We start from the raw sequence: 19,385 nt of genomic DNA, 5'->3' as shown, positions 1-19,385 counted from the left end.
TTTATAATTTTAACTATTATTTTCCCCCTTTCCCTGTGTAAAAGAGACATACTGAAAAGGAGTTATTAGATGAGATAAACGGAAATGTTTTCCAGAAGATACAAGTCAACAAATATTTTAGTCTTTAAAATTTTCCCAGAATATGTACTTCAAGTAGGGTTGCCAGCTCTGAGTTGCAAAATTCCTGGAGATTTGGGGGATGGAGCCTGGAGATGGAGAGGTTTGGGTAGAGGAGGGCCCTCAGCAGGGTATAATGCCATAGAGTCCACCCTCCAAAGCAGCCTTTTCTCCAGGGGAACTGTGGCCTGGAGGTAAAATTCCAGGAGGTCTCTAGCCACCACCGGGAGGCTGGCAACCCTAAAAGATACAAGGTATATTCCATCTGGAGGCTATTTCAATATTCAGTACTTCAGTAGAAGCTTTATTGTGCTGCTTCTGTATCTCATAAACATAAGCTTTAGCCCTATGGTGTACAATTTGCATTTGCTTATCAGTCTATGCTGAATCTCAGTTTGATTAATTAGAAAACATGGCACTTTTCCTTGAGAAAGTATAATATACATTTTACAATTTGAACTTGCAGTGACTTGATAATAAAAGCCTCAGAAAAAACAGATAAATCATGTTGGATTACATCATAAAAATACTAAATTCTTATCAATTAATAAAATATCATTTTGTAACACTTCATTGTTTGCATTTGAAAGCTGAGATAACACTGTAACAGGTCTAGAAATTGATCATCTTAAAACTTCTGAAGGAGGATATTTTTCCCTTTTAGGTAGTTTAGTACTACCTAAAGTTCAATCTATTTAAGATTTTTCCTGGTATGTCTTGCACAGTGCATTTGCTACCTTGCTGAATACTGGGAAAGTTCACAGGTTGTCCTGTACAGCCAGAACTTCTCATGAGGAAAATAACATCATCAATAGAAGCTTACTTGGCTTGAACATAGACATTCAACAAAGAATAAGCAACATAGTTAATATCATTTACTGCATGTGACTCTATATACACATTTTGCTCTGCTTCTATAGGGATCCATATTATGGCTATATCCAATTTCAGATATAGACCAGCTGCAATAGAAACAATTAGATTTTTCATTAGGAAATGTGCAATTAAGTGTCTCTTGATCTTTACCATGTGTGGCAGTACATGACCTTTCAAAATACATCCTGCTCAAAAAACTAGAAAACTTGGGCATTTTACAAAAATCTTCATTACTATTAGTCAATGATCTGAAAAAGAGACCTTGTCTATTTGCATGCCACTCTGTGGGGCAAACAAGATTCTTTAACTTTCCTGTTGTTTCATTTTATAAGCACTTGGCTAGAATTTGAGTTAATTTTCTCGTTCTCCTTGATATGTTTTCCCAGTCATCTTGAAACAGAACTGTAGTACAAAAGATAGCTGCTTTAGCCGGCTTTCTCCCACTTGGGATTTTATATTCTTCTCTTTTAGTGCATATCAATATGTATTCTATCATAATCCAAATGGTTTGCATTTTAATACCATTGAAAGTATCCATTCTCTTTTGTTTTTCTCTCAAAAAGGCATTACACACAATGGTCTCCTATGATATCATGGATGGGCCATTCTCTACTGGTCTCAAAGCCCACAAAATAACAATGCCTGAAATTCTCATAGCACATTGTTTCTTGATAGCTGAATTGTCTGGCAGGGCCATCAAAAGGAATTTCAGTATAAGGATTTTCTTTGTTCAACCTTTCCATTAATTAAAATAAGAACAAGCTTTTGATGTGCTTCCTTAGCTTTTTACTTTGTAGCCATTGTTGAGCTATCAAAAGGTGAAACCACAGGCAGCCCCCAATGTCTGCTACTGGTGTTATGGTTGTCTTGGTAAAAGGCTTAAAAATATAGGCTCATAGGTAAAACATTTATAGAACCAGTGATACGCTTAGAATAACAATAACCGTTTGCTTCTCATTTAAACCTGAACTCAGTACTTGGTACCTGTAAAAGACACTGAGCAGAGCTTGAAAAAATTCTGTAGTGTTCCAGTTCTACAAAAGAGTAGGCTGTACTGCCTGAAACACCGTTTTTCATTGAATAATTAAAATTATATAAGACATAGTCCCAAGTATTAAGAATAAAGCAAAGACAGATAATAAAATAAAAGGAGGCCTCTTCTTAAAGCCATTCTTTGTCCTTGATTGCAGGGAGAGGTCAGCGCAAGTGTTTCTTGGTTGTATGTAGCATAATCAATAATATGCTGAGTCTTCTGATCCAGCAGTAGGACTCACCATATCCTCAGTAGTCAGCCTTCCTGGCATGTTGTTTCATGGTGCAGTGGGGTTCATTATCATTAGACAAAGGGTTAGATCTGGATTAAATATTCCATCAGCAGAACAGAACTGTCCTGCTTCCCCTCTCCCACTGCAGTTTGCAGATCTCCACAGAATGTTGTTCCTTGAGGGGAGGATGGGACTGATTTGGTAAAAATTGCCCTCAAACACTAGTTCTCACATTGTGTGTCCTCCAAACGTGCCGTGCCCCACTTTTAAGCCTGGGAGACCTGGCACCCTACTGTCTGAATAAAGTTTCTTCAAAGCGGTGAATAAAGTTTCTTCAAACTTTATTCACCGCTCTAAGTGGGGCACTAATCTGTCTAGAAGAGCAGAATATTAGCACACTGTTGCTGTTGTTGTTAAACCATATATATGCTGCTTATTCAGAGACCAGTTCAAGAGGGTTCACAAAGTAAAATAAGATTTAAAAAAGTAAAATACCAGCCGAGAAGCATAAAAACACATAAAAACCTAGTAAGTCTATATGCTTCTAACTTAGCAAGTGACAGGGGGCGGGGGGATTCAACCAGGTTTCCTGGGTCCCCCTTCCTTGAAACTAGAAGGGTGGGTTGTTTCTTTTCTGCTTTTTTGCTCCACACAGTCCTAGTTATTTCATGTCCAGTTTAAACCAGAAGTGATAGGGTCTGGTTTAAACTGAAAGTGTGCGGAGTGACATCATGGGGAGTGCATGTGCATCATTTCTCTCCGTGCTCCAGCCAGCCTCTCCATACCTCCCCACCCCCTGCTGGCCAGGTGAGGGGTTACAGGGGGCTGGCATCCCTAGGTTCATCTGGCCTTATAAAGCCTCCAGCTTAGATTCCCGTCTGGTCCTCAGTTTTAGCAATCTGCTACCGGATTGCTGATACCAATGGGCTTGCTCTGGGCCTGCCTAGCTTCACTTTCCTTAACCCCTATCCAGGGATAACTAGCCTTCTGCTTAACTCAGCAGAATGTGGATCTACCTCTAAAGTACCAGGCTGATGTCCACTTGGCTCTGCTCTAAAAAGCCCTTGAACCACAAAGATGCAGAACTGGACTGACAGCTTTTTATCCTCATATCAACTCTTCAGGCAAAGCAGCAATGAGTGCTTCATTATAAGGTCACACTCTCACTCTCACGCTCACTCTCATGCTCACTCATAGACACACAGACACACCCAGCACATGTGTCTTCAGCTCCAACAGCTATGTCAGAATTGCACTGAGTGGGAAAGCAAAAGCTCATTTGCATGCTCAAATGGTAGTGATCACCATAATTTACGCATCATTTTCATCACCATTGGTACTGCTTGTAAACTACAGGTAGTGGACATGTTGCACTTATTCCACAATGTTCTTATTTAGAAATTGCTAGCCCTCATACTTGGAAAACCCATCAGAAATCTCTAGTCTTGGAAATCATGTGTTAAACTCGTGCTTCTTTTAGATATGCCTAGTTGATTAATTTTTTTTCTCATTGCCAAAGCTCTTGTGGCTGCATTTCTAATTCTTAAGCATTTTGCTACCATATTTCCAACTTGTAATCTTCTACCCTGAAAGATGGAAGCTTTCTTTAAAAGGGAAAAAAGAATGCTGGGATCCTTATAGTTCCAAACAAGAGGTAGAGAGGACATTCAGTCCCTTCAGAGAGTAAGTTTCTTATCTGTGACCTCATATATACGAACACACGAAGCTGCCTTATACTGAATCAGATCACTGGCCTATGAAGATCAGTATTGCCTAGTTTGGTGGCAGCAGCTGTCTGAGGTTGCAGGTGGAGGTCTTTTGCATCACCTGCTTCCTGATGTTTTTAATTGTAGATGCTGGGGGACTTGGCCTGAGACCATCTGCCACTGAGCGAAGGCCCATGACATTTGAAACCATGCAGGGTCTCTAAGATATTTTTGCTCCACAGCTGATATGGAGAGCTGATAATGCCCATCAGGAATGAAAACTGCAGCAGGATAGGGTATCGATCCAATCCATCAGAGAGCCAACCTGCCAGTTTGTAATAGAGTTGGTATTCTTTTTACTGGCTCTCCTCCTTTTTAATAGCAACTGGAAACCTAGAAATGCCTCCTTCCTCCTTCTCTATACTTGGGAAATGCTGCACTTGTAAAATGAGGCACCCTACAGTCAGTGTAGACCTTAGCTCCTTTGGCTCATGAAACCAGGATTTGTCAGAGCTGGGAAGCTGAAACCTTGGGCTTCCTCAGGTGCTGGTGTCCAATTACACAGGGTGAAGCAGGAATTGTCCAGCAACGAATTCTGCCATTGATACTTCTCTCTGCAGAATTGCAGTCTGTGGATACAGCATTTTCCAAGAATGTACTGCTAATGTGGAGAAGGTCAGAATAGGAGGAGCAGAGCCAGGCCTCTATCTTGGTGGGCCGTCAGGCAAAATGATGGCTTTCCTTCTCTCAGTGCTATTATCCCCTTTCTGTAGCAAGCTTGTCTCATCCTTGTCACTGTTGTGGGCTCTTGTTCCTTATTCCTTTTACTCCAAGCAAGACAAATAAGTAAATGAGTGGGCAGTTATGGCAAGAAGGAGCAACAAGGGACTCTTGATGATGAAGGCCCGACCATGCCTGCCTCTGGCATTAGCTGTGAATAGGAGCAATGTCAATTCCTCGCTCAAATTGAGGAGCTCCTCTAACCTCACCAGCATCAACTGAAGTTTCAAGTTTGAATAAGGAAGGGAATCTACCACTTTAGGAGTCAAAACTAAGGGTATGGGAACCCTTAGTTCCAGCTACAACAGGAGGGTGAAAAACCTGCATAGCTTTGGTCCTTGGATGAATTCATACAACCATTTTATTTACAAGCTGACATCAACACAAGTTAGCTCTTTAATGAATTTATTTATTTGTTTCAATTATACCTCACTTTTCTCGCCAATGGATACCCAGGGTGGCTTGCAAAATTCTCCCGTTATGTAGGTTAGGTGGTTAAGCTCTGTGTTGGGAGCGGGGGAGGGGCAGGCAAACCAGCCCGAAGTCACCCAGCAAGCTTCTGTGGCAAAGGCAGAATTCAAGCCTAAGTCTTCTAGTCCCATGTTCAACTTTTAACCACTGTTGGAAACGTTATGTTATGTCTGGGCTGCATGCAGCAGGTAAGTTTAGAGAAGTGGGTCGACGCAGGATATGATGAGATGTCATCTCGATACAACGTGAGTACATTCATAAGACTGACTAAAGATGTTCAGCTACACCAGGCAACTTGCTCACTTGCACTGGATAACTTGCAGGTTATCAAGTGAAGAACAGCTGGGTAATCCTCACTTAGTAGCCATGCACAGAACGCAGTAATTCCCAGCATGTGTGCTGGAGTATCTAGTGGTTCTATGAGAAACAATAATTAACAAATAGCCTTGAGGCACTTGAAAGACTAAGGAATTGTTTGTGGCATAAGTTTTTGTCAGCCAAACGTATCTGCCAGAAGAGGCTCCAGTTCACTAGACATCATAAATGTGTTCGTCTTTAAGCTGACATGAGGCATTCTGTCATTTTGGCTGCAACAGACTGACCGTTTTTACAGGCTCAAAGCCTCCAGAAGATTGCGCAAAACTCACGGCATGAAATATCTTCCTAGTGCAATTTCCTGGCATGATCCCATTTAATGGCATGATTTCTGACATCATCGTGCCATTAAAGGGGATCGTGCTGGGAAATCGTGCTAGGAAGACGTTTCATGCCATGAGTTTCGCACTATCTTCCGGATGCTTACAGGTGCATTTGAAAACAGCCACTAAGAGTGTAATCTTATGCAGAGTAACTTGATTCTAAACCCATTGAAATCCATGGGTTTAGACTGGAGTATCTCTGTATAGGATTGCAACGTAACATGGCTGCCTCTCTTAAAATCTGTCTTTAAAAAAATTCAAAGTTGCTGTGAACTCATTGCCTAGGCTTGCCCTTCAGTCAATAAGTCTATCCAGATCAAACTCAGGGAATGGGCTCCTTGGGAAAAAAAAGGAATTTTATTTTAATAGTAAAGACCTTTCAGATGTAAACATGAAAGGTGCCACTGATTTTAATTCAGGAGAAAAAAGTGTGCCTCAGCTGTCAGGAACTTGGGAACTCCTGACACAATCAATTTAACCTTGGACTTTGCTTCAAAGAAAAGAAGGCTGGTACAGAACTTGGTGGCTAAGCCGGCTTGTACATCAAAGCACGGGTTAGGTTATCCTTTATGTCTCAGCAAATGACGTAATGATGGTGGGGTTTAAATGCTTTGAAGTCCAGAGGCTTTGGCTTTGGACCTTAACAACTTTAATCCACAAACAAATAAGCTCTTATTTTCCCACCGCAAGACTAACTGAAAGTTGCTTTTTGTATAAGAACAGTGCAACTTATGGCAACCTGAATCAGCAGTGCTGCTTATGGGTGCTCATAATGTGCTGCTTCAGTCAAGGAGCCTGTTTAGAATGAGGGTTGCTGTATGGGCGTAGGGACGGTGCAAGTCTCGTAGGTGTTCATACCAAGTTGGGAATGTGGGTTGCAGTGTCCAAATCCAGACTAAGGATGAGTGAAGCCCCCAGGGGCTGCTTCTCCACCTAGATGTTCCATCTCTCAACCAGCCTCTCCAGTAACAGGCAGACACCAGGGAAGGTGAGGTTTATTGCTGCTTCCCACATTAATCAAGTCCCAGGTTCGGATACCTGATCACCACCCAAAGGGCCACTTATCCCCTATCTTCCCTACCAGTCTCCCAACCCAGAGTTGGCAACCCTGGGATGGATCCTAGTATTTGTTCCAGGCTTAGCAAATACAGAGGCTTTATAATGGATGCCAGTTGCAAGAGTTCATGTTGCCTTCTTAACCAGAGAAGGTTGCCAAGCATCATCTGGGACTGTTCACTTCCCAGCCTCAGAGTGTGAAGATCTTGGCTCCAGTCACAAAGCCCCTGACACCACAGGTGACTATGCAGGGACCACGCTTTGCAAGTCAAATATGCCTATATAAGGTGGCTTCACCCTGACCTGGATAGCCCAGGCAAGCCCAATCTTGGAAACTAAGCATGGTCACCCTTGATTAGTAATTGGATGGGAGACCTCCAAAGAAGACCAGGGTTGCAGAATCAGACAATGGCAAACCACCTCTGTTAGTCTCTTGCATTGAAAACCACAGCAGCTATTGCCACAAGTCATCTGCGACTCAGCATTTTCCACCACCACCAAGGTGGCTTCATGAGAACTTTAGCAAATGGGATACAACTTGGTGGAAAGGCATCTGCTCTGCACACAGAAGATTCCAGGTTCAGTTTCTGGCATCTCCAATTAAAGGATCTCAGATATGTCTTGAGGAGCTGCTGCTGGTCAGGGTGAAGACTACGGTCTGACTTTATATAACACAGCTTCATTTGCTCCTGTGAGGAGGTACAATTAGTAGAAGGGCAACGCGTGTGTTTTTGTATTTGAAATCATGTATTAGAAGGAACACTCAAATCTATGAGTGTTCCAGTGGTTAGCCCAAAGAATGCTGATCTCCTGTAGTCTCAGTGCTCTAAGGTAGTTTCAGGCAGGCAGCAGCCATGTTGGTCTGCCATAGAACAGCAGGATTTGAGTCTAGTAGCACCTTAGAAACCAACAAGATTTTAATGGGATAAGCTTTTGAGAGTCAAAGCTCTGTATCTGAAGAAGGGAGCTTTGACTCTTAAAAGCTTATATACCCTGAAAATCTCCTGGTGCCCTTAGAGAGGCCCTTGTGAAAGACAAGGATTTTTTAAAAAACTTGAGATCAGCTCTTCCTGCTTGTGGCCAGGTGACAAATGGCTGAGGCAAGCAAAGCAGCAGATGGCCACCCAGTCTTGAGACACTCGGCTGGAGGAGAGAGAGTGGGAGTGGGGGGGGGGGTCGCTGTACTGGGCCTAGATGCAAAAGTGGCAGGAGGATAAAGAAATGCAAGACTATGGTGTGGGAGAACAAACCCAGCAAGCAGGTTGCACAAGCTTGCAGGACTCTGAGGGTTAAAATGCACAGAGAATCTTTTCCCCACTTCTCCCTGGAGATCGCAGGGGTTGAGTTTGAGTTACGTGGTAAGCGGATCCTAGTCAGAGGGAAAACTGGGATTCAGGGGCTCAGCAAAGCCTGCAGGCAGAGAAAGCCGACTCAGTTACTGATGAGAACAAAACCTACACGGCTTGAGCACCCCAAGATTCCCAGGCCACTGGGAATAGTTAGGGACAGCGTGCAATAGCAGGGTGACTGCCAAGCTAGAATTTAGGGCTCCTGAAATCAGGGAGGGAGGGTGGAAATGGAAAGCAGCCAGCTTGAGAGGATCCAAGTTTGGGAGCGATCCAGGGTGAGAGGAGAAGAGACCACCCGGAGAGGCAGTCAGGCGAGGGAAGAGGAAAAACGTGTGCAAGTGGAGAGGGAAAGAAGGTCAGCTCAGCAAGAAACAACAAGGAGGCTCATGCCAAAGAAAGCTCAAGCAAATTTGCACATGAGGGGAGTGCAACCAGAAGGGGTGGTGAGCCAGCAAGAGAGACCTCGAGGCCCACAGGAGCACAATGGGTCACCCCTGAGCAGAGAGGCAGAGCCATTGGGGAAGTCTGTGAGCTACCTGGAGGTACATCTCAGGATCCGGGACTACCAGCACACCTGTAAGAAGCAGCTCTTCCACCTCATTGCCTGTTTCTTTCGCTTCATATCTGGCAACCTGTCATCTGAAGGTAAGAAGCGCAGGTGGAGCGCAGAGCATAGGTGGGGGGAGGGTGAAGGCCACCTCCTCTGTGGATTTGGGGTTGTTGTTTTTCCTTAGATGGGCATTGAAAGCCCAGCCTCAGTGGGTAAATTTTAAATGTACACGTGTGTAAATATATCAGTGTTCCTGGAATAAATTTCTACCCTAATTGTGGTTAGTGGGATCTGGCGATTGAATTGGAGCAATGGAAAAAGTACCCAGAGCCTATGCATGTTTATTGAGAGGGGAATTACATGTTCAGTGGGACCTGTTCCCAACTAAGGGCACATATAGCTGCAGCTCTAATCATATAAACTTAAACAGATTTTCTTGAAAACAAGTCCTCTTAATAAATCTGCATAGGCTCACAGCTGCAGTCCTAAACTACATTGCTAGCAGTACCAGAATGCACTAACAAGCAGAGTGCTGGATAACTTTTATGACGTGGTTTCCTTGCCTGTGTTATCCTTGTGTTTGGTTTGCCCGCTCAGTGCATTTGTTTGCACCCTCCTGAGACAATGACAAAGATAGCACTTTGTTTGCTCATGGCTAGTAAAAGGATAGCCAAATTATCTGAGGGCATTGTTGTAATATGTCCCAGGTTCTGTGTGTGTGTTGGAGGGAGAGAAGGGAAATGAAACTGCCTTAGAATGATTTACTATGCAGCTATATGTCTCTGATGGGAAACAATTACAGAGGAAAAGGTTCTTGGAGGTGACTATGAGACAGAAAATGGCCAGCAATGGAAAATGTGAAACTTCCACGTGGGGATGGTAGTTGAAATAGCTTGGTAAAGGACTGCAGTACCCTAGGCCCAATCCTGAACTGAATTCTAGAACCTCCATATTCCTAACCAGCACAACTTCCTCTGCATCTGCTCCAACAGATACATGCATAATTTGGAAGATATCTTCTTTTCCACTGCTCCTAAGGGATCTCATTTTTTTTATCGGTGTATAAGATATATTAGATAGGTGGAACTGTGGAACTACCTGTCATGGAGATAAAATGATGAAGAAAAATGTACCTACTCAGTTTTTGTGTTAAGCTACTGTCAAAGGCACAGGAATAATAAGTTTAGAAATGGTGGCAACCTAATGCAAATATGCTGTAATCAAATGAGCAGTCATTCAGATCTTTGCTGTAAGCTGGTTGCCAGGGTTTTTAAAAGTTATCCGTTGTTTTTCTTTATTATAATATCAAAACCAAGTCATGCAATTTCCTTCATTTGCTAAACCAAAGGTCCTTCCAAGAACAATGTGTTCCACACAGCAAAAATGACCCCCATGAGTTGCACAGCTCAGCATCTTTGATGTATTCCAGTGGTGTAGCAAATTACTACTACATTTTGATAGAACTGATCTGACAAAAAATAAACCAAGTGCAACAAGGGCTGCATTATCCTAATCCAGTGGGATACAAAGATCAACCAACTTGGCAGAAATTCCTTGAATGAGCCTTTCCTTTCTGATATTCATAGTAGTACATTTTCCCCATTGTCAAGTTTCCCTGTTCTTTGACCAGCCGTTCTGTAGCTGTGTTGTTCATGCACTATTTTCATCATGCTTTTTTTACAATGGATTGTGGAATGGTAGGGCCTCTGTCCCCCTATTCCAGAAAACAGTAGCCCTTCCGAACTGCAGGGTTTCTTTGAATTTTTAAAAAGAGCCCAGCAGTCAAAGCAGAGAAGAGACCTCTCTGTACAAAAGTTGGCACGATGGTTACCCCCCAGCCTGATGTAAAAATAATGATGAGTGTGTGAAATCTGGGGCACCAGATGGAGCATTTGAGGAAATGGGTAGGTTTCCATCTGGGGAGGGAGGGAGGGAGAGAGAGAGAGAGAGAGAGAGAGAGAGAGAGAGAGAGTTTCCGTCTTGGACAGGATAGATACTATCTGTTGAGGGTTTAGTGTTTCTTGGTTGGATGTTGTACAAGCAGGAATGTGTGTCAGTCTCCATCAAATAGAAGCAATGTTGCTAAGATGGCCAAGTGTTAACCGACGTTCATTTTGGCTATCCTTGTTCAGAATGAAACAGAGGGCTGGTTCATTTCTCTGTACACGTGTCTGCTGGCAGCTGAACATTTGAAGCTGCACCGTTGCAATGCACTGAAAATGAGGCAATATGAAATGTATGTGGTATAGTATGCTCCAATAGCTTTGATTATACATGCATATCGTTACATGTATTGCAGTTATCAACTGCTGAAAAAATGTATGTTAACAGCCCAGAGGCTCATCTTCCTTAAGGAACTTCATTGCAGGCTCTAATTTGACTAGTTTGGCAAACACACCAGAATACAGGAATACCTGGAAGCTACCAAGCTGGTCAGCAAGTAGTTCTGCCAGGTGGCACCTTTGGGAGAGAGTGGAGGCAAATATTTCCCTTTTCAAAGCAACTTTCAGGAAAGATTCACCTAGTCCAGGATTCTTTGTAAGATTCCTAGAAACCAGCAGGCATTTTGTATCCACCAGAAATTAGCCACTGGCAAACCCACAAGCTGTCTTCTGCCCACCACAGGAGCTGTCCAAGGGGCAAAGGCAACTTTCTCTGTTTCTCTGCTGTTGTCATCATTTTAATTTTGGAGCTTTCTCCTTTCTCTGATAACAACCCATTAATCATGCTGAGAAGTGGCTGCAGTAAGTTTTGCTGTGCATTAAAAAAAGGCAATCTCCTCCTCCCTTCTTCCTTGATAAATATCTAACCTAACTGAAAATATTTACTGGATTCATTAAATGATCAAGCAATTGATAGAATTTAAATACAGATTACCAAAAATTCACTGTTAGGTATCTTTTGAAGTATCAAAGGTTGTGTGAGGTGCAACAGTTCAAGAAACAAAAACTCCCACTTGTTGTTAGGGAGAGAGGCCATCATAAATTTTTGCATGCATCTGACAAAGAGAACTGTGCTTCTCGAAAGCTTATGCTACAGTAAAGTTGGTTAGTCTTAAAGGTGCTACTGGACTCTTTACTATTTTTCATATATTTTTTGTTCATGTTTCATTTCACCATAACAAAAATACTCCTGCTTCCTAAAATTGTACCCTTCATGGTCCTGCCTTGACAACTAGAATTGTTTTCACAGATTAATCAACTAATGCTTGAGTTGATTAAACCAATTAATGCTTTCTGACTTGAAATCACCCATTGGCCTTTTCATTCAGCATCTATACATCACCACATCAATGCAAGCACAAAAGCAAGCAACCAGAGAAGCTGCTCCAGTCTGTTATTCTGCTGTTGCCTAGACTTGATGACTAAGCAGCATTCCATTTCTACCATACTTGCGCACTCAGATTGGGTAACACAATCTTTTTAGCACCAGGGCAAGAGCAAGTAGATTTTGCAAAAAAACTCTTTGCTTGCTGTTTAATACAGCTGTCCAGTGAAAGCAGCTTGTTAAGGGAGTACACCTTTGTCTGTTTGTTATCAATCTAACAGTAAAGTTGGGATCTCTCAATTAGGCAGAAAAATATAACTGTCCTCTTTTCACCTGAAAGGAGGGGGGAAGGACCAGATGAGAATGAAGCACAAGTGCTGCCTCCATGCCACCATGGATCCCCAACAGTATGTTGACAGATCCACTTACCAAAGTTACCTCATTCTTCTTATGGACAGGGCTAGATGGAAGCAGACATTCAGTCAACAGGGCAATAAGGGAAGCAAGTGAAAATTCTCTGCTGTGATGGTATTAGGTTTGGAAAGGGAGAGGAGAGGAGCAAGTGCCTTAGTTTCCCTCAACCCCAGAGCATTGCAGTGCTGAAGAGTAGGGTTTCCAAGCCCTGTCTTCAGGTTGGTAATGCTGTGGGAAAATTGGTCCTGGCAGGGTAGGGAGGCATGGAGCACTCTGTTCTCTTCCTCTCTACTCAGCCCAAACAACCTTTAGTATGATTGCAAAGCTAAAGATCGGGGTTTTTTTTTAAAAAAAGGCTTCTGATCCTGAATTTTGCACTCTTATAGAAAAGTTTGGGAGGGAAGGAGGCATGATATAGTTCGATCTCATCAGATCTCGGAAGCTAAGCAGGGGCAGTACTTGAATGAGCGACCATCAAGGAAGTCTCTGTGTTACAGGAATTGGTCTCCTTGTGAGTAAGAGAATTTGTGGGGGGATTAGCAAGCAAGGAAGACAGCTATGCGAAAGGCCGGTAACTACGGGATCTTGTCACCAATGTCTATGGGGTCCCTTCCAAAATAGCAAACAAAACTGATGCTTAAGTTCAAATAATCTTTTATTAGAAGGAAAAATGCATGCACATACACACACAAATTTGGGGAATAAATGGCCTCACACACAGAGTCCTAGGAACCTAGCCAGAAGTTGGGACAGAGAGAGGGGAACAAGTATATCTACCTATCCTGAAGAGTAGTCCAGTCTGTGGGAGAAAAGAGTGGCTTCAAACCCCAGTGTTCTGCTCTCCAGGACCCAGGAGAGCAAGAGGCTTAGGGCAAACCTCAAGGGAACAGCGCTTTTGGATCTGGTAAGCGTGTACAGAGACAGAGGCTTAGGAAAGTGACCCTAAGGGAGCAGCCAGAAAGCATGCACAGTTTGAATGGGCCAAGGCACTACTCTTATAGAGTAAAACGTGCCCTGAGGTAGGATGGCCCACCTAGCTGTTAGAACAAAGACTCCAACGGTCAGTTCCTGGGAGTAACAAAAAGTTTGATTACCTTGATTGGTAGCTGCCAGAGCATGTTTGTTCTGCTGCTGCACAAAGGGGCAATTCGTATGCAAAGAGAGAATGCAAAGTTTGTTCTGCTGCTACACAAAGGGGCAATTCGTTAATGAAGTCCACCGGTACTAAGTTGATGAATTTAGTTGGGGAATGTACCTTCCCAGGAACGAACTGTAAATGCTTATGAAAATCATTTGATTAGCTCCTCAATCAAGGACAGGAGATCTCAACATGGGAGGAGAGAAAGGAATGCTCTAAGTGGGGATGGCTCTGCGAGACCTTTGTTGCACTGGATTCCTTAGGGGCTGGGGAGACTGCAAAATTAATCACCGTGAATCTCTCTGCATTCCTATGCAGCATTCTATTCATGCCGGGGGTCTCCCAGGGGGGACTCAGTAACTGTTAGCTGGCAGTCCTCTGGCTGCAATACAAACTGCCATTTAAATCCAGAGGCCTGGTGCCATTTAATATCACACGCAGCCATGTTAAAATGGCTATTAAAGATGGCGGAGGCCAGGCCGACTGCATACATCAGCAGAGGAATGTTCTGGCAAACCACCTCTGCTTCTCACTTGTCTTGAAAGTCCCTTGCTGGGGTCACCATAAGTCAGTTGCAACTTGATGGAACACACAGGGAAGTTTAACCCTAGTAGAATCAAATATATTCATCCCCTCCTCTCCAAGGATAGTATTATTGGGAAACATACCTTTTAAGATTGTAAGCTTTGTATCAAGGCTAGATAGGGAAGTTGTCTTCAGATACCTGCCTTTAGTTCTTTCCTGCCTCACGAGAAGCAAGCAGTTGCAATACCACCAACACATCTGAAATGTCCTGCAACATCCCACCCACCCCCACAACACTCCCCAACATTCACACTCCAGACTGACCAAGAAACAGAACCCTTCCATCAGCAGCCTTTCCTGCTTTCTGGATCAGAGAGAGAAGCAAGCCTCGGCCTCAGCCTAGCCGGGGCTGACTGCCATTTGCCTCTTCCTCTCCCAGAACGGTCTTGCAGTGGCTGTTCCATCTGATCGCGATACAAGTTGCCTAAGAGGTGGTTACTTGGGTTTCCTGATCTTCCCCTTCCATTTTCCACCTTGTGCATTATATTGTAGACAATTCTTTTGAATCCTAAACCACTTTGAAGGCAGTGGCAGAAAGGCAGTATATAAATGTAGTCAATAAGTAAATAATCATTAAAAAAGGCACATAGAAAGAAGCTTGATTCTCAGTTTGTGTATATGTGTGTTTCCACCAGGTGGAATAGCTTAACAATGCAATCCTAAGCAGAGTTCCAGCCTTCTATGTTCATTGAAATCAGTGGCTTTAGAAAAGTGTAACTCTTCTTAGGTTTGCACTGTTAATCTCCCCTCCTCAGTGGTGTCCTCAGCTCAACCCCCTGACTTCTTCCTATATGTCCCCCTGTGGTCTAATTTGAGAATATTCCTGCAGTGAAGGAAGAAGCTTCCCTCCAGTACTGCCACTGGATTGCCCATCCCTCACTGTTGGGGAATCTCGACAGGGAAGGAGGGGGGCATTGTATCTTTGCACCCAGAATACACTGTGTGCTCCCCCCCCCCCCGGGAGTCTTTGAAACTACATGGCCTCCCTACTGCCTCTCTTGTGGGGGTGCTTGTGGGGAACCTTCTCCCTCCCTCTGTCAGGAGGGCAGCAGCTGTGGCAGACCCTGTTCCTCTCCCCCATGGCATAGGTGGGGAAGCAGGGGAAACGGAGGCTTCCTTCATGTCATAGGGGGAGGCAGCAAGGTCATTCACCCCCCTGGGGTGCCAGAAATCCGTTGGCCAGTCTTGGGCATGCTCTCTCACACAGAGAGAGCCATAATAGTGGGCTGGGCACTTTGTTAGTTCTTGAGTATATGTTGTGGAGACTCTAGCTTAAAAATTCAGAGCTGTTGGAGAGATTATTCACATCTGCAGAGGCAGATAAAAGGCAGCCCTCCAACCCAGAGTGTTCTCTATGGTCCAAAGTAACAATGCTTTAATAAATCAGTAGCAACAGCAGGGTTTTTGACTGACCTCATAAATATGGGAGGGAGGTTAGGAAAGGACAATAACCAAAGGAAAGATGTAATTATAGAGCCTTGGGAAAACTTATACATCTTTGTTTTTAAAGTTATAGTTGCAAAATTAAAATACCTGAATGTGTTATCTATCAAATTCGATACAAGTATTATACATTTGTTTCCAAAATCCGTAAATCAGGGGAAATTGTTGGGGGGAAATGGATTTCTGTCTCTTGTCCCTCTATTTAGCAACTGCATGCTTGAGCAATAACTTTTAAGTTGCATACATTGGGGTCTGGCGGGCCTATTGCTTCACTTTCTCTTGCATGTTTTATCTGCCATGCCCTCCCCCCACCCCCATTTATATCTTCTCTCTGTCCCTGTGCACATACATGCATCTTTTGGCAGAGCCTCTCTTGTTCACAAAAACTGATGCCATAACAAATCTGTTAGTCCTTAGAGTGCTAAAAGATGCTCTGTTGTTTTTGCTGTAGCAGATGTCACACTTCTGGGATTTATCCCATATTTCAGTACTCTATTCGTTTACAGATTGTATTATAGATTTGTATTAGTTCTTTGCAAGGGTTGTTTTTTGCTAAAGTTAGCAAATTTGTAATGAAAGGCTGGTGTACTTTTTTGTTCTGCATTGACCTATATGCCATGCACAGCAACTTCTGGATTAAAAAGCAAGCTATAATTAGCCCTTCCTTCGATCTGTTTCAGGTTTTGTAAGTTACTATATCAGAATTAATGGGGAGGTACATATCTACAAACAAACATAAAAGTACCATGCAGGCAGCATAAAACACAGTGTCTGTTTCTTTGACTGATTTATTCTGCCTTTCTAATTGGTCCTCAGGTCAGCTGTGAAACAGGAAGATTACAGTATATGCTATGCAATCTACAAAATGATGAATAAACTGATAGCAAACAATGAAGCCAATAAACAGAAATGTTAAAGGGACCAGAGAATAAAACTGTGTTAGGGGTCTTCAGTTTCAAGAACAAATCTTTTTGTTACAGACACTCTGCTGCTCCTGTTTGAATGTCTGCAAAAGAAAAAAAAACTGGTGCACCTGCTGTACAGAGCCCCACTTGGTCTCTCCCCCTCCACATTCATATTCCTACCATCGGTTGCTGCAGTGGCAACTTTTGTTATACCACCTGCTCTAGGAGTCAGCATCGCACTTCCACTTAAGGCCTATCAGATTAACCCAATAACTTGGCCAGGTTTTTCAAAATTTCATCCTACCATCAGGAGGATCAAGATTATGTGAGTGCAGTGGGGCTTTGCAAGGAAGGCGAGGCAAAGGGAGGCAGCAGTATCTTTTATGCATTCCCCTTTCCCGCTGCCTCCTGCTCCTCTGCCTGTCCCTCTTTATCTTCCTCTCCCATTTACTGATCCTCCGTTGGCACTTGTTGTGGGGGCAGGAAGGACAAGAAAACACCCAGCTGTTGAAAGACACTGGATCACTTTCGTGCAGACATGGAGAAACCCTTCTGGCAGTGCAATGTACTCTGCCACTGTCCCTCCACTATGGCCAAAACAATTCAGCTCCTGTGATTCTTTGATTCAGTGACTACCAACCATGTGGGGGTGGGCTGTAAGAGAGAATGCCATAGGGTCTGCTTGCACTGAGCCCTCCCCTCAGTGGGAGGGTCAAGGTTGACCTTGGATGGTCAGCCTGCTTATCCTGAGCCATTTGCTGGGGGCTCACACTGCATGACAGCTCACCCCCACTGCTTCTCAGCTAGCAAAACTCCCACAATGAGCAACAGTGTTCTGTGTTCTGCCTCTTGTTGCTGTGCTTGGAGGAGCTATTCCCTGGCCACAGGAGGAACGCTTGTATCTTGATCCATGGGGAGAGCATGGGGTTATTTTGGCCGCCTCTGGGAGCAAAGGGAGGGGCCTCTGCCTACTCCCTAGTTTGCCACCTTCCAGGTATGATCACAGGAGGTGGCAACTCCATATACAGATTTCCAGCCCCTGTCCTCTGTGTCATTTGACACAGAACGGTAAAAGAGGGGGCAGGCTCAGGGCTGTGGCTTAATGGTAGGGCACCTGCTTTGCAGGCAGTAAATCCCACGTTCACTCCCCATCATCTCCAGGTAAAAGGATCAGGTAGTAGATGATGCAACAAGCCTCTGCACAAGACCCTGGACAGTCAAAGCAGACAACACTGACCATGACAGAGGCAAGGGTCTGATTCAGTATATGGGGCTACACATGTTCACCAAGAGGCTTGAGAGAAAACAAAACTCTCTCAGACAAAGGAGTAAGAAACTAAACATCATCACTAGGGGAACTATGTATGTATGTATGTATGTATGTATGCAGGGCTTTTTTTCTGGGAAAAGAGGTGGTGGAACTCAGTGGGTTGCCCTAAGAGAAAATTGTCACATGGCTGGTGGCCCCGCCCCCTGATCTTCAGACAGAGGGGAGTTTAGATTGCCCTCCACGCCACTCAGCAGCACGGAGGGCAATCTAAACTCCCCTCTGTCTGGAGATCAGGGGGCGGTGCCACCAGCCATGTGACTATTTTCAAGAGGTTCCGGAACTCCATTCCACCACGTTCCAGCTGAAAAAAAGCCCTGTATGTATGTATGTATAATCCACCTTTCTCACTGAGACTCTAGGCAGATTACATAGTGTGAGATTAGCACAGTCAATATCAAGGACATTTCAATAAACAATGCCATAGGGTAAATAAATGTAAGCTAACAAAGACATAACATTAGCAAAAATCCGATATAGAGTTGAAGAAATGCTGAAACAGAGCATAAGCAAGTCTAGGACTGATATTAGACAACACAGAACTACCCAGTAGGGTCATACTTAAAGCATAGGTAGTACATAGCAGCATATACTTAAATCAACAGATAGGACAGAAGACAACATAGTGAAGTCTATGGTCTCTTAATGCATTAGTGAAACATCTCTTTGAGATCATCTCTCTACAATACAGCCCTCCTATCTGAGTAAAAAGCCCTTCTGAATAATTCAGTTTTAACCCTCGTTTTATTTCAGCCCGTGTATTTTCTACTTGGTCCAAAAACCTCTGTACTGTTCAGTGCTGTGGTGTGTAAGTCACAGCCAGATTTGGTTTCTTTAGAGACTAGAAACATTGATCTCTGCATTTATAAATAGATCCTCTGGATGTTTAATTGAACCCACCTGAAAATATTCATGCCACCCAGACCCACAAAACGTTGCCCTTCCTCTCCGGTAGGCCTGTTTCTTTATTGATCACCTCCATGGGAAGTTTACTCTTCTGACAGCCCCACATCCATAGAAGCTTTTAAAAAGCCTCAAACCATCTTTGATCCTTAAAAAAAAAAAACCCTTTCCTTTTTAGAACTGGGTGAAAGCCCTTGATGTGAATTTATGTACACGGTTCTGTTTTATGTGCCATGAGACCAAGTTTGGAATGTAGGCCTGTTAATTAGGGTCAGGAATGGGTTGTCTTATGGGTGCTTTATCGAACTATGTGGAATGCCATTGGCTCCTTGTGTCATCTGATCTCTGCTGATTTGTTAGTTGCACTATCACCCTCCTGTCAGGTGGAGAGGAGCTGCTGCAGTGTAGCAAAGTTCAGAGCAGCAGCACCCTCTCCTGGCACACTGAACAGCCCCAAAGGAGGCTCCCTAGGGAGAAACACAGAACAAGCGAGGGAATCTCCCTCCTAGGGAATATAACTGTAAATAACAATTAC

General features: G+C 43.6%; 1 protein-coding gene across 2 annotated transcripts in view; it reads left to right on the top strand.

Moving 5' to 3' along the window:
• KCNIP3 (potassium voltage-gated channel interacting protein 3) overlaps nt 1-19,385 on the top strand; it is a 126,516-nt gene that overhangs the window by 30,452 nt on the left and 76,679 nt on the right. Inside the window, exon 1 of one of the 2 annotated variants that reach the window (XM_054997775.1) lies at nt 8,546-8,963. The exons of the other annotated variant lie outside the window; for it this stretch is intronic. Coding sequence (XP_054853750.1) covers nt 8,546-8,963 — 418 coding nt within the window. Of the gene's footprint in view, nt 1-8,545; nt 8,964-19,385 lie in introns of those variants that run through there. 2 annotated transcript variants of the gene reach the window in all.

This window comes from Eublepharis macularius, chromosome 14 (genome assembly GCF_028583425.1).
Source record: "Eublepharis macularius isolate TG4126 chromosome 14, MPM_Emac_v1.0, whole genome shotgun sequence".
Classification (NCBI taxonomy): Eukaryota; Metazoa; Chordata; class Lepidosauria; order Squamata; family Eublepharidae; genus Eublepharis; species Eublepharis macularius.
Note: the sequence above shows the minus strand (reverse complement) of the source record. Positions and strands in the feature narration are given on the sequence as shown.